Below are 16,176 nucleotides of genomic sequence, written 5' to 3'. Positions count from 1 at the left end.
GTTAAAATTGGCGTCCCTCCCAGTCTCTGTCAGCTACGTTGCTATAGTAGTACCTGTAAACAGTAGACTTGATGATTGCTCAAGGTTGAATCTTCCTCCCCAAGATATTGGGGTTTACTAAGTAGGAAGATCCCTTACAGCGCAGATCTCGAGAACCCTTACAAAGAATGGCTTTGGCGCCAGCTTTGCAAACCCACCAGAACCCTCTCCTTGTTCGGGTGTTAAGAATGGGTCCTCTGTTCACCAAGAAGAGCTCTTCCGATCTCTAGAACCCGACGGGATGTGGCATTCGGCCCAGATTTGCAAACCCTTCCCGTTGTAAAGATCCTAGTGAAAATCTTAGTCTGAAGACAGCAGTTTGAGGGGTTTGCCTTGAATAGTGAAGTCTTCATGGTGAGCGTTGATTAGGACCCCCACTTGAGGGTCTTTAAGTAGAGTATCTATGCTCCCTGAGAAGAGCTCAGTGTGATTATTGGAAACCTTTATATCTACTAGACAAGCCTCAGACTGATCTCTTGGTAATCGACGGAAAGCATTTTTTGCTCAGACTTGCAAACCCTTTTTGTTGTAATGGGACTTTGGCAAACGTCTTGAGTCTTGAGATCTTGGTATGAGAACAGCTGGTTGTAGTTAACACTAAAACGGCTAACTCCCTTTTTCCTGCAGGCCTTCAGGTTTTTCTGAAGAGTGACCCTCCCCAACTGTTAAGGGTTTTCGAGTTGGGTCCTCTTCTCCCCAAGATGGAATCCTGGAATCATACCTCTATAAGACAACGAGGTTGAGTGGTAGTAGCTAGCGCTTTTGCAGAGAAGTGAGTTTTTAGGGTTAAGTGGGGTATCCTAGAGGTAGAGCAGGGATTCTCTTGCTCCCCCTAGAGGTAGTGACAGGCTAGGGCAGGGGTGACCAACCCTGCTCCTGCCGATCGACTGTCCTGCACAGTTTATCTACAACCCTAATCAAAAACACCTGAAGCAACCAATTAACGTCTTCAGGATCGCTTGAAAATTAAAGGCAGGTGTGTTTGATTAGGGTTGGAGATAAACTGTGCAGGACAGTCGATCGGCAGGAGCAGGGTTGGGCACCCCTGGGCTAGGGAATTTGGTATTCCCAGGCCAGGTTCCCTTAAAGGTGATGTCTAGCATTCAGAGCTGACATACCAGACCCTTGAGTCCTGCCCTCGGACCGGGCTCTAACGCTTGGCCCTGCGAGGAAGGGAGGAAGTTTAAAAAGGCCAGGATTATCCTTGTATAGGGCGTGAGACTTGGGTAGTGGCCGTTTCGTTACTGACAGTTCCACTGCTGGTGCACCTGAGTTGGGCATATAACTCTGATATGTGTTTTTCGTGTACTTAGACATTTCCCCTTAGCATGGCGTAGTGGGCATTTGGTCCCCATAGAATCTTGTTCAGACACAGTACGAGTTCCCATTCGAAAGGGAACGTCTCGGTTACAAATGTAACCCTGGTTTACTGAGGAGGGGAACAATACACTGCATCTCGTTGCCATGCTTCGGGCTTGCCTGCTTACGTCTGCTTCAGATAAAGAAGAGAATGATGTGCACTACAGGCGCCCTTTTATACTCACGGTCGCACTGGTAGTTATGTCACAGACTGTCGTCGCCCAATGATATTGTCGCGTGTTAGCACGTGCTTCAGACAGCGGTCACGCTGGAGGCATTCCCCATGGTGTCTTGTTCAGACGCAGTGTCTCATTCCCCTTCTCAGGGAACCAGGGTTACATTTGTAACCAAGACATTTGTTACGTTTGTCTTTATTTATACTAAATAAATTTAATTAAACATTGACTAACAAATTGTTTATAGTTTTATCCAAAGTGAATTCTTAGATTTAAAAAAAATATATATATTTTTATCAATATATATATTTTTATTATTATTAAATCTAAATTTTAGGTTTGAACCAAACCATAAATATAATTTATGAAATTATTGAAAGAAATTATTGGGGACAAAAAAGGCTGATAAAGCATCTCAGCAAATGTTCACTGTTGCTCTTGGTTACAAAGTGCATGCTTCATTGAATTAATGAATGAAGCTAATAAAAACAGCTGAAATCACTTACAGCACATACAAGTGAAAAAACGCGATGCATTACTGCCACCTGCTGTTAATTCATATTCATATATTCATAACAGCAGGCTAACAGGCTTAGATCGCTAATATATTTATGTTAAATGTTGCAAATAAAATGCACTTCTGTATTTTGAATGTGTTTATTGAATCAAACTAGAGGGTCTATAATGGGTCTTTCACACTATTTGGTCAGTGCATCATCTTTCATTTATTCTGTCTTTCTCTTTTCCCTCTCTCAGTACGGATGGAGGAATAAGTAAAGGGGCGACTGTGGGTGTTCTGCTGGATTTCTCTCGTGGGATTCTATTGTTTTTGATAAATGATGAGCAACAGGGACCCGTTGCCTTCAACACACTAGAGGGCATGTACTACCCAGCTATCAGCCTCAACCGCAATGTTCAGGTAACATTCATTTCATTCATTCACTGCTTTTGCATACTTAAAAATGTGCAATTAAATGAAAATGTATTATATTGTAATTTTTATTAAATGTAATTAGCACTTAAAATGTTAGTTCACCTAAAAACGACAATTCTGTCAGTTAATTAGCCTACTTTTGTTCAAACACCTTGCCACCTCATACATTTATAAGATTTTTAAACAAACAAACCACTTTTATGAGTTATTTTCACACAAAATATGTCGCTCCATCAATGTTCAATAAAAACATTAATACCGTGGTCTGTCTGAATACTCGATTCTGATTGGCTGGAAGGTGTGCAATAAAATAGTTGAATGCACAGCTAGCCATGGATTATCCCTATCCCCTGTTTTGTATTAGTTTCATTCCTGTGTGTTTGTTTCGTGTGCTTGAGTTCAGTTTAGTCTTAATTGCATCCTAGCTAGTCTCCTTGGTTACTGTTTACGCTCAGCTGTCTGTCAATTAGTTTCGCTGTGTATTTATACTCCGTCTCATTCAGTTCATTATCAGTTCTCGTCTGTAGTGTGAGTAGTTTATGTTATGATTCTCTGTGCCTTCATCTACGTATTCTCTTTGTGTTGATTAAATAAAGCTAATATTTGATCCTCATCGTCCTGATTCCGTTAACTACCACATCAGTCGTGAAAAGCACATTTTACTTAGGGTGTGCCTTTCATATACTATCATAAACTTGAACCAAAAGGCTTTTTTATGAGCAATAAGATATATCTTGATTATTTTTGTGTGTATTTCTTTTAATAGGTGACACTTCATTCTGGGCTGCCTATTCCTGATTTTTATACACCTGGAGAGTCTGAAGCTGCAGGCTCCGTCTGCTGAAGAGTCCTCGACTGATACACATTCATATACAGACACACACGCACAGACAAGTGCATATGGATTCAGCTGTGTGTACTTGGCAGGGGATTTGCTGTTGACAGTCATTAATACGTTTTAACAAGGTCTGAGAGATCAGAAATGTAAATGGACCTGTTAGGGTCAACTTAACCCTAACTTTAATTCTGCCCCTGATGTATGTGAGGTAAATTATTGGAATTCTTGAATCATTTTTCTCTCTTTCTTACTCTTTTTCTAGATATTATTATTATTATTATTATTATTCTCATTATTGATGTTGTCATTGTTGTTTTTATGGAAAAGGTGCTCATGGATGTGAACTCCAAGCTTACTGGATCTTAACAGAGTGTTGTTTCATGATAAAATCCTCTGTGTCAAGTTAAGCTTAGAAATAAGTTACTGATGTGTTAGACCTTAGAGGATGCATTTTACATTATATAGAAACGTTCTGTTGCATATAAAGGGAATTTTAACTGCAGATGGGGACAGAAACTAGAGTACAATATCTTATATTACAGCCTCATTGTGCATATTATGCCTCAGTTAATCTTATATATATATATATATTGAACCCTATCCTGGAACTCAAACTATAAACCCTGACCAAACCCGATCCCTAAACCTAAACTCTGTCATATTACACCTCGATCAAAATGAGATATTTCTAACCTTCTCTCCACATTCACAGTCGATGAGCAAAGATACATTTGGGATGTATTAGAGAATGCCAGAATGAGCTGAATGTGTGTCAGTGAGGAGGTAATGGCTTTCTGTTTGTTGAACAGAATAGAAAACACTAATTGGGACACAAACACATGCACACAAACACACTGGCATTTCCACAGCCTTGCATAACGTATTATGGAGAGATGAGAATGAATACACTTTTGTTTCTCTCTCTCTCTCGCTGTTTTATTTCTCCTTTGCTGCCTCAAATGTGCACAAGCTAAACGCAAATGCTAAACAAATAACTGGTGCTGCTTTTGTTCAATGTGAGAAAATATTGCAATATAAAACAATAGAGCTGCAAAGAGAGACATTTAAACAAGACAGCATACAGTGTAGCTGCTTGAAGCATTGGCTATAAGTTTACCATAAAGGATGTACTTTTGCATTTAAAAAAAGATTTAAAATCCCACTGGTGGGGTTAAAAAATGGGGCAGGTGCTGTACTTTATCTGTTTGTTGAGCAGTTTATGCTCAACAAACAACCGAATGTTTGGGTGCGTGACAGGAAAATTTCACCCATTGTAAATTGTATTTTTTAATAAATTAATCCCATTATAAGAAATGTATTATTATTATTATTATTATTGTGTCTGAATTGTTATCTGTAAAGTTATATGCTCAATAAACTGGATTAGGTGCAATAAAAAGCTGTCTGTCATTTCCCTGCGAAAATAGTTTACAAAATGTGTGCAAATTTACTATGGTAAAATTTTTTTTATTAATGGTAATCTATTTAATCAGGGTAGTATTGTGGTTTAATACATGGTTAATATTTGTTATATGCCTATCTATCCTATTATATATATATATATATATATATATATATATATATATATATATATATATCTTTTTTTATTACAGATTTACGCAATTTAGTTAATGGTAAAATTTCATGAAATTGAACCGAGTAATCCTTACTTATTTCAATTGAATAATTGATTAAGGATTGTTTAGTTATCCAATTAAAATACGTAATGATTATCCAATAAAATTTTATGGATTTTTACTATTAATTAAATTGCGTAAAAAAAAATATATAAAAAAAAAGCCTTATTTTTTTTTTTTAAATGAACCGTATGGACGTCACGTCATTGATTCAAATACTGCAATATATTTGCCATGGTTAAAAAACAGTTCAATGAGAGAGGGAGGGAAAAACTTTCTGTCCCTCCCTCTGTTCCCACTATAAAAATATGGGGCTTGTGACCCCCGTGCGCTGCGCTCGGTGTAACCGGTGATCTTCAGGATGGCGACGCCTCTAACGGACCAGGAGAAACGCAAGCAGATCAGCATCAGAGGGATCGTCGGTGTGGAGAATGTGGCGGAGCTCAAGAAGGGCTTCAACCGACACCTGCACTTCACGCTGGTCAAAGACAGGAACGTCGCGACGCCGCGGGATTATTATTTCGCGCTCGCGCACACGGTGCGGGATCATCTGGTGGGTCGCTGGATCCGAACACAGCAGTTCTACTATGAGGCCGACCCGAAGGTGAGTCAGGAAAAAGAAAAAAGTCCCATGAAAAGTAATTTGGTACCTTTGACTATTATTAATGACTAATTTAACTGACTATTTGTCATTTTGCCAAAGTAAAAAAAAAATTACAAAATATTTACTTGTATTAAGTTAACAGTGTATCCTTTTATTGGAATACAAGAAAAATGGTAATGCGATTTTTATCTGTTTTCGAATATTTTTGTTGTTGTTGTTGGTCATTTTTAATTATTATAAGATTAGCAGGTTGTTTAAATTGTCAGTCAGGTTAATCAAGACAGGTGCACAAATCTTTAAAACATCATGTATTAAAGTTTTATGGATGGAAATAAAGTATTAGTTCCAGTTGTTTGTGATTATTAATAACAGGGTTCCAACTGCCATGACCAACCTGGATATATTAGGGAATTTTTCATTTATTGTGATTCCCAGTCCTGAAAAGTCATAAAAATTAATAAAATTTTATAGAAATTTTTAAACAAAAAATATTTGTATAGTTATGCACAGCTTTTAACTAAAATATATTATTACAATTAGAAATGTATAGAAAAGTAATGGAAATTAATGTCAAAACGTGCACCCAATGCATAATCCAAGAATGCAGTTTCTCTAGAAAGACTGATTTGTGTGTGTGTGTGTGTGTGTGTGTGTTTCTATGTGCTTCAGCGTGTATATTACCTGTCGTTGGAGTTCTACATGGGTAGAGCGCTCCAGAACACCATGATTAATCTGGGTCTGCAGAACTCCTGTGATGAGGCAATCTACCAGGTGAGAGAGAACAAAACACTCATCCATCCATCTGTGCGTCTGGCTGTCTGTAAACCTCTCTTTTTCCTTCTAGCTGGGGTTGGATATGGAGGATCTTGAAGAGATGGAAGAAGATGCCGGATTAGGCAATGGAGGGCTGGGAAGATTAGCAGGTCTCTCTCTCTCTCTCTCTCTCTCTCTCTCTCTCTCTCTCTCTCTCTCTCTCTCTCTCTCTCTCTCTCTCTCTCACACACACACTATACAAATAATAACATGATCTAAGTTAATAGTGATATTTACTCTGTGTGTGCGTGTGTGTGAGCGATCCACAGCTTGTTTTCTCGACTCCATGGCGACCCTGGGTCTGGCTGCTTATGGATATGGGATCCGATATGAGTATGGAATCTTCAACCAGAAAATTAAAGATGGCTGGCAGGTGAATTTGATGGCTGGCAGACAAAAGTTCTCATACACAAGTTTCTGATACTTTCCTAGTACTGTTTGTTATAGTAGTTCTGACCCATATGGCAAAAATACATTATTATATTTTTAGAATACAAGAAATTGGCAAAATATATTTCAATAAATATATTTTGATAAGTTTTAGTTATTTATATTTTCTCTTATATTTTTATGTATTTTATATATATTTCTAAATATATTTCAGAATACAAGAAATTCCCAAAATATATTTAAATGAATATATTTTTGATACGTTTTAGTTACTTATATTTTCTCATATATTTTCTCAAATAATATTACAAATATTTCAGAATACATAAAAAAGCAAAAATATATTTAAATAAAAAAAGTTTATTTATAATTTCTCAAATATTTTTATATATCTTCTGATTTATTTTTAAATATATTCCACAATACAACAAAATGCAAAAATATAAAAATGTATATTTAAAATACTGTATTTTTAAACAAATATAAGTTTTATTAGTTATTTTCTTTTATATATATATATATATATATAATTTATATATATATATATTATTTATATATCTAATTATGCCAAATTTATGTTTTAAAAAATACATTTTGCATTTACACAAAATTGTGGGTAGTTTGCAGTACATTTTTTGTTGGTCAGCGTCTGCATAAAAATCAATGCATTTGGGCCAGGAGTCCATTGCGTTTGTGGTCACTGGCCTGTTGCATGTGAGCTTGCCGCAAAGCTGATAATACTGGACCAATACTGGACCAATGAGGATCTTGTGCAAGCAGTAGTAGGTTGATAAGAAACAGTGGCTCAATTTATTTACAAAGGGACATTGAAAATGGTGTGTTTGTGTAAAAAAATACACACACACCTGAACTTTAACCTGACCTAGATCTGAGTACTGTGTCCTCCAGTGCATATTGACTCTGGCGTCGTCTTCATCATCGCTGAATCTTTGTAGGTTGAGGAAGCGGATGATTGGTTAAGGTATGGTAACCCCTGGGAGAAGGCCCGTCCTGAGTTCATGCTGCCTGTGCATTTCTATGGCCGTGTGGAGGAAGAGGAGGGAAAGGAGCCGAAATGGGTTAACACACAGGTTTGAAAACAGCTACAGGCATACAGAACATACCCACAAGATAGCATTAAGGTGCTCTGGCCAGGTTTGTAATGCATGTTTGTGGTGCAGGTGGTCCTGGCAATGCCATACGACACCCCAATCCCTGGCTACATGAATAATACGGTGAACACCATGCGCCTGTGGTCTGCACGCGCTCCCAACGACTTCAATCTCCGAGACTGTGAGTCATTCACACAATGGGTCACCAATCCTTTTTTAAAATAATTCCTTATAAGAGAAACTCTTGAAAATCTTTTATTACTAAAATCAATATAAAATCATAATTAAGCCTATTTTTTGGTTTTATTATGATGCAGTTAATGCATATTATTCCAAAGGTCTTCAGAATTTTTCAAGATATAATGTAGCATATAAAAATAGATTTGAATAAAAAATGTTCAACTGCTTGCATAGATGAAATCAAGCCTCATTTTTATCATTTAAATGGAAGCATAATAGGTCGTGAACTTAATGTTTTTAGAATTTATATGTAATAATTCAATGATGGATGATTTTTTTTTTTTACAGTTAATGTTGGCGATTATATCCAGGCAGTTTTGGACCGTAACTTAGCAGAAAACATTTCCCGCGTGCTTTATCCAAATGACAATGTAAGTTTTATTTCACCCTCTTTGAGGCAGATTGAGGTTTAAATGGCTTTTCTGTGTTTAAACTCCATTCGTTATTGTCTGCAGAAAATTAGGTTTCCTTTATCCGGTTTAAGCTGGTCAGAAATTTTATCTCACATTTTATGGACACTTTGCAATTGGTGTGTGTTGTAGTTTTTCGAGGGAAAGGAGCTGCGTTTGAAGCAGGAATATTTCGTGGTGGCAGCAACTTTACAAGACGTGATTCGCCGCTTTAAGACCTCGAAGAGAAACTGCTCTGGACCGTTGTCATTTGACAGCTTCCCTGATAAGGTCAGCTTTACTACACACAACCGTTTTAACTAACTGAACTTTAAAGACAGTCGCTGCATGCATTTGTGTGATTCTTCATGTCTGTGTTTCAGGTCGCCATCCAGCTAAATGATACTCATCCTGCTATGGCCATACCTGAGCTGATGAGGATATTTGTAGACATTGAGAAACTGGACTGGGATGCAGTAAGATTCATACATTTATGATACACTGTGACAGCCCATACAACATGCATACAGATGTGTTTATCATGTGTCAATTGTTGAGAACTCAAACTGAAGTCCAATACGTTAGAAATGATGTAGTACAATAAGTCAGAGCACTAAAACTAACACTTTTCTTTTCATAATTGAAATAAAGCTAAAATAAAATATAGATATTAATGAATAACTGACTAGCTTAAATAAAGTACGTTTAAGAATAATGAATGGATAAAATGACACGCACATAATACAATTTCTAAAACAAAACAAAAATGAACGCTGAAAATATAAAAATAAAAGCTATTTCAAAATATTACAAGTGTATAAATAATGCTCAAATTAAACTGATGCTATAATACTGTGCTCAGTTTGATGAAGTGGCTTGAAAGCTCTAAGATTAGTTAAATTTAGACATTTTGGGGCAGATTTACTAAATAAATGCAAATAAGCGTGAGTGCAATTCCAAAACATTTGTCAAGGCAACATGATTACTCACAGTGAGTTCTTCTGTGTGAGAATCTAGGCCTGGAATATCACTAAGAAAACATTTGCATACACCAACCACACGGTTCTGCCTGAGGCTCTGGAGCGCTGGCCAGTCGAACTGATGGAGAAGCTTTTACCCCGACACCTGCAGATCATATACAAGATCAACCAAACACACCTGGATGTGAGTACACTCCAAATAATAGAGGACTGCCCATTTTTGAAAACCCACATACACAAGTAAACCTAGCATTAATGTTTATGTACTGTATGTATGTTTGTGTGTGTGTGTGTGTGTGTGTAGCATGTAGCATCTCTGTTTCCAGATGATATGGATCGAATCCGCAGGATGTCTCTGATCGAGGAGGGAGAGGGAAAGAGAGTGAACATGGCTCATCTCTGCATCGTGGGCTCACACAAGGTCAATGGAGTTGCCGAGATCCACTCAAACATCATCAAAAGAGACGTGTAGGGCTTTCTCTTTCTCACTCACTCACAAACACACAATCCTACATCCCATTCGCTGATCATTTTGAATGTAATGATATAGATTCCGAGACTTCAGCGAACTGGAACCAGAGAAATTTCAGAATAAAACCAACGGCATCACGCCACGACGCTGGCTGCTCCTCTGCAATCCAGGACTCGCTGATCTTATCGCAGAGGTCCGACACACATACACATATGTTTTTCTCTTTTTATAACATATTTTTTCAATTCAATTCATTTCATATGTTTTTTTTTGTGTGTGTGCGTTTGTAGGCTATCGGTGAAGAGTATGTAAAAGATCTGACTGAGCTGCAGAAGCTGAATGATCTGGTTGATGATGACGCCTTCATCCGAGATGTAGCCAAAGTCAAACAGGTCAAAACGCACACTCCTCTCATATCAATGCATTTGTAAATCTTATCCATGCACCGTAAACCCGAATAAGTGGGCAAAACTGTAAGGCAATCAGTTGCCTTAATCAAATCATAAAACTTTCATGTAATCTCAAGTTGAACACTTTTATTAGTATAAACTTAGCTAGCTTTAACAAGCTAGTTTGCTAATATATTAATTTGTTAACATGTTAACAATAGTATGTTATACAGTAGCACTTGCTGTATGAGTGCAGCATTATAAAGTTTTTATTTGCTCTCAAATCAAGCTGCATGCACCACTTGTCACCATGATGGTAACTATCCTAAAACATTAACAGAAATTCTTCTAAATTAGCATAACAAAACATGAATCACTACTAAATCTCCCACTTAACATTAATCTTGCACAAAAAGGAAAAAAAACATTACATTACACTTAATTTTAGCATTTACTCTCCCTTTCGAGTGCTATCGGCAAAGCATGCTGGGAAATGGACATCCCAGCCGCTTCAGTTAAACTTAAGTTTGTCTAAATTAAAAGAAATTATTTCATAAAATTCAAAACAATGAAACAGTATACTTAAAATACACTCACCTAAAGGATTATTAGGAACACCTGTTCAATTTCTCATTAATGCAATTATCTAATCAACCAATCACATGGCAGTTGCTTCAATGCATTTAGGGGTGTGGTCCTGGTCAAGACAATCTCCTGAACTCCAAACTGAATGTCAGAATGGGAAAGAAAGGTGATTTAAGCAATTTTGAGCGTGGCATGGTTGTTGGTGCCAGACGGGCCGGTCTGAGTATTTCACAATCTGCTCAGTTACTGGGATTTTCACGCACAACCATTTCTAGGGTTTACAAAGAATGGTGTGAAAAGGGAAAAACATCCAGTATGCGGCAGTCCTGTGGGCAAAAATGCCTTGTTGATGCTAGAGGTCAGAGGAGAATGGGCCGACTGATTCAAGCTGATAGAAGAGCAACTTTGACTGAAATAACCACTCGTTACAACCGAGGTATGCAGCAAAGCATTTGTGAAGCCACAACACGCACAACCTTGAGGCGGATGGGCTACAACAGCAGAAGACCCCACCGGGTACCACTCATCTCCACTACAAATAGGAAAAAGAGGCTACAATTTGCACGAGCTCACCAAAATTGGACAGTTGAAGACTGGAAAAATGTTGCCTGGTCTGATGAGTCTCGATTTCTGTTGAGACATTCAGATGGTAGAGTCAGAATTTGGCGTAAACAGAATGAGAACATGGATCCATCATGCCTTGTTGCCACTGTGCAGGCTGGTGGTGGTGGTGTAATGGTGTGGGGGATGTTTTCTTGGCACACTTTAGGCCCCTTAGTGCCAATTGGGCATCGTTTAAATGCCACGGCCTACCTGAGTATTGTTTCTATGCACCATGTCACAAAGCTCGAATCATTTCAAATTGGTTTCTTGAACATGACAATGAGTTCACTGTACTAAAATGGCCCCCACAGTCACCAGATCTCAACCCAATAGAGCATATTTGGGATGTGGTGGAACGAGAGATTCGTGCCCTGGATGTGCATCCCACAAATCTCCATCAACTGCAAGATGCTATCCTATCAATATGGGCCAACATTTCTAAAGAATGCTTTCAGCACCTTGTTGAATCAATGCCACGTAGAATTAAGGCAGTTCTGAAGGCGAAAGGGGGTCAAACACGGTATTAGTATGGTGTTCCTAATAATCCTTTAGGTGAGTGTATATCAGTTCTGTGAACTTGAAAGAAAAAGAAAGTACTAAATACTCATAAAAGTTAATTTGACTGAACTAATTAGTTTAATTTAAGTTTGTCCTACTCAAACCAATTAATTATTTTGAGCGTTAGGGTTTACAGATTTGAATGGCCAAGTTGGACAGTTTAACAGCTTATCACTGGGGCAGTACCCTTAAGGGCCACTTAGCTACCCATAAAAAGTGCATATTAGTACTTTAGAGTGATATGTACTCTTTCTGCCCCAGTGACAAGCTGTTTTGGACTTTTTTTGGACAGTCTTTATGTAAATGTTCACCATGTTAGAGGTTTTCTGTGGGCATTACTGACTCAGATGAATGGTATCATTCTTAAAATGTGGTAATTTCAATTCAAAGTCAGTTGCAGTTCATTTTTTCACATGTTTCTGTGTGTAGGATAACAAGCTGAAGTTTGCACAGTATTTAGAGAAGGAGTACAACGTGGACGTAAATCCCGCATCCATGTTTGACGTCCATGTGAAAAGAATACATGAATACAAACGACAACTTCTCAATTGCCTCCACGTCATCACCATGTACAACCGTATGTACACACACAAACACACACTCGCACACTTTTTAACAGCTAAAGTGTCTTTTTTTTGGGGGGGGGGTGTTTTTCGAAAAGCATTCTCCCATGTAGAAGTAAACAATGAAATTCTGCCATTATTCAGAAGCTCTTATTCAGAGTTTAATTATTATTAAACTCTTTGACGAAGATATTAAATACATTTTCAACTGTTTCACACAGGAATCAAGAGGAGCCCCATGAAACCGTTTGTGCCACGGACTGTGATTATCGGGGGCAAGGTAAAACAAACAACCTTTTCCAAACACACTCACATGCACCGATTTGCAATATGTACACTACCATTCAAAAAGTGACAGTAATATTATGAAATAATATTTGAATATTTTTCTATTTGAATATATTTTAAAATGTAATATTCCTGTGATTTGTAAAGCTGATTTTCAGCATCATTACTCCAGTCTTCAGTATCACATGATCCTTCAGAAATCATTCTGATATGCTGATTTGGCAACTGTGAAAACAGTTGTGCTGCTTAATATTTTCGTGGAAAACCATACATTATTTAAAGAATTTTTTGATAAATAAAAAGTTCAGAAGAACCGCATTTATTTGAAATATAATTCTTTTGTAACATTATAAATGATCACTTTTGATCAATTTAGTGCATCCTTGCTAAACAAAAGTTATTTAAAAATAAAATAAAACACTTTTGAATGGCAAGTTTTATTATGTTTGTTTCTGCAGGCTGCTCCTGGATATCACATGGCAAAGATGATCATTAAGTTGATCACCACTGTCGCTGATGTCGTCAATAACGATCCTGTGATTGGTCATAAACTGAAGGTCATTTACCTGGAGAACTACAGAGTGTCACTGGCAGAGAAAGGTAACTACGGTTTAATAACTAAACTGGGTATGGTATTTTCTGAGTATTAATGCATAAATTCCTGTTCATCTGTGTTTTATGTGCAGTGATTCCAGCTACAGACCTGTCGGAGCAGATCTCCACCGCGGGTACGGAGGCGTCCGGAACCGGAAACATGAAGTTCATGCTGAATGGGGCGCTGACCATTGGCACAATGGATGGTGCCAACGTGGAAATGGCAGAAGAAGCCGGAGAAGAAAACCTCTTCATCTTTGGCATGAGGGTGGAAGATGTAGCAGAGATGGATAAAGAAGGGTAGAGAATGAGACGGGGAGATTAAATCGATGGAAATGGATGCTGAGTAAATGTCATTCAATCTTTGTGCTTGTGTGAAGACATTAACCATTCCTTTGTGTGTGTGTGTGTGTGTGTGTGTGTGTGTGTGTGCAGCTATGATGCATTACAATATTATGAGAATCTTCCGGAGCTGAAACAGGCCATAAATCAGATTAAAAGTGGCTATTTTTCACCGAAACAGCCTGAGATGTTCAGCGACATCATTAACATGCTGTTCTACCATGATCGGTAAAACGCACATGCAGACACACACTTTCTTTTTTTTTAATTCCTACATTACTCTCTCATCACTCCGAATTTTTTCTCCAGGTTTAAGGTTTTCGCAGACTACGAGTCTTACGTCAAGTGTCAAGAGAAAGTCAGCGCTCTGTATAAGGTGAACATTATCACACACATTACTGCCCACCACACATGTCAGAGATTCATTTAATGCTCAGCATTCATTTCATAAGTTACGGCGGCTTTTGAACACTGCTTAATGAAGCTTCAAAACCTTTGAGCATCTTTTGTTTTGAATCCGCACGTATCAAACTGGCCAGGTCACGTAATGGAATGAAACAAGGCTTTGTTACATCACTGTTTCGAACATTGGTTTTGAATTCTTGAATTGTGATGGTTCTCTGCTAGAGGGTGTTGATCTGTTGAACTCATGAACCAGTGTCTAATCCAGTAAATCATGGACAATTCATTAAAGTTATGAGGCCTTTGAATGTTTTTGTGGACAATGGGGGGCCTTTAAGTTTAGAACCACTGTAAGAGACTGTTTTAGCTGACCTCGGGTCAGTTTTATAATGTATGTTCAGTTTGAATTAATTTAATGAATTTGAATGAAAATGCATGTATAATAAAAAGGGACTGTAAAAAAATTGGCCCAAGTCCTGCCTAAAAACACATTACAAATTAACAAAAGAACACAAATGATTCATATTTAATGTTATTTAATGATTTATAGTTTACATTTAATAGAAACATGAAAAACATTTAGTTTGTAAAATGTCTGTATGCATGTTCGAAACAGTAAATCATTTTGAAATATTATTAATTCAGTTGATTCAGTTTCAAAAAGCTTAGTTTTTACTATCACTACATTTCATTTCATTTAATGACATTATCATTATTGAGTAAACTTTTATTATCATTACTGATTATTTAGTATATGGAATTTTCCAACCCCAAGCTATTTTTCTTCTGTGAAACACAAAAGGCAAAATTTTTATTTTAAAAATCATTACACAGCTCATTTCTATGTAGCACCAGGTCAAAGTGACCATGGATGTCAAGCTCCAGAAAATTACAAAAAGACTCAATTAAACTGGTCCATATTTCTCCGTCTGCGTCTACAGGATCCGAGAGAGTGGACTCGGGTGGTAATTAAGAACATTGCGGCCTCTGGAAAGTTTTCGAGCGACCGCACCATTACAGACTACGCCACTGAGATCTGGGGAGTGGAGCCCACTGACCTGAAGATCCCTCCTCCCAGTGAACCACGTGAAGCTCTGGAGGAAACCGCGCGCGCCTTGCGCAAGATCTGAACACGTCACTGCAGTTATAGAATCGTGAGAAGACTTATTAGAAGTTAATTTAATTACTTGGTATGAATACAATTTCCAGTTTTGCTTTCAGTTTTTAAATGTTAACGCATGCCTTTCTAAATGAATGGATTGTACTAGCAAAGGGCTAAAATAAAAATTATGTTTTAATTCAACATTTAAGTCAAATTATTCATGTAGTACTGTAGCTATCAGTCAATATATTGATTTTTAGGTATATTGGTGGTGGTTGAGGAGATTTCTCCCTCCAAATGTGTAAAAACGCCTTGAGTGTCAAGAAAAGCACTACTGTATATGTTTATTATTATTATTATTATTGTTATTAATTATCAAAAATGAATTCTAAAATAAAATAAAAATGACAGATTGAAAAAGGAGAGTGATGAGATGCAGAAAACAATAGGCAGAGATGGGCATAATTACATGGAAATGTATTTAAAATATAAATACAAAATACTGTGTGAAAAAAAAAAAGTATTTAAATACAAATACAGTATTTTGTATTTTGAAAATACACAAAATACATGTGAAATTGGCCATCCAGTGCAGGTATAGGTCACAGTGAATGAAGACACTACAAAGGCCTACTGACTTTTCATTCCTAACCACATCTCTGCCCTTTCTTTCTTTCTTTCTTTCTTTCTTTCTTTCTTTCTTTCTTTCTTTCTTTCTTTCTTTCTTTCTTTCTTTCTTTCTTTCTCACAATTACAAATAAATTTAT

General features: G+C 37.2%; 2 protein-coding genes across 13 annotated transcripts in view; both read left to right on the top strand.

Annotated features, from left to right (window-relative positions):
• The window catches only part of trim9 (tripartite motif containing 9), a 28,118-nt gene extending 24,645 nt beyond the window's left edge, over positions 1-3,473 (top strand). For all 12 annotated transcript variants that reach the window (XM_084391370.1, XM_084391376.1, XM_084391369.1 and 9 more), the window contains 2 exons: positions 2,331-2,493; positions 3,275-3,473. In XM_084391370.1, the coding sequence (XP_084247496.1) occupies positions 2,331-2,493; positions 3,275-3,352 (241 nt within the window). In that variant the 3' untranslated portion in view covers positions 3,353-3,473. The remainder of the gene's footprint in view (positions 1-2,330; positions 2,494-3,274) is intronic.
• Positions 3,474-5,235: 1,762 nt separating this feature from the next.
• Positions 5,236-15,610, top strand: pygl (phosphorylase, glycogen, liver). The gene is made up of 20 exons (XM_084391804.1): positions 5,236-5,587; positions 6,257-6,358; positions 6,432-6,510; positions 6,670-6,773; positions 7,747-7,881; positions 7,972-8,083; positions 8,431-8,513; positions 8,685-8,822; positions 8,915-9,007; positions 9,549-9,695; positions 9,816-9,979; positions 10,062-10,176; positions 10,274-10,375; positions 12,548-12,695; positions 12,903-12,961; positions 13,428-13,569; positions 13,656-13,863; positions 13,999-14,133; positions 14,215-14,281; positions 15,249-15,610. The coding sequence occupies exons 1-20, from the start codon at positions 5,345-5,347 to the stop codon at positions 15,435-15,437; spliced, it is 2,565 nt and encodes an 854-aa protein (XP_084247930.1). The 5' UTR covers positions 5,236-5,344; the 3' UTR covers positions 15,438-15,610.
• The last annotated feature ends 566 nt before the right edge of the window (positions 15,611-16,176 follow it).

The sequence above is a fragment of the Rutilus rutilus genome, assembly GCF_951802725.1.
Source record: "Rutilus rutilus genome assembly, chromosome: 20".
In the NCBI taxonomy this organism is placed as follows: domain Eukaryota; kingdom Metazoa; phylum Chordata; class Actinopteri; order Cypriniformes; family Leuciscidae; genus Rutilus; species Rutilus rutilus.
This window is presented reverse-complemented; position numbering and strand designations above follow the sequence as displayed.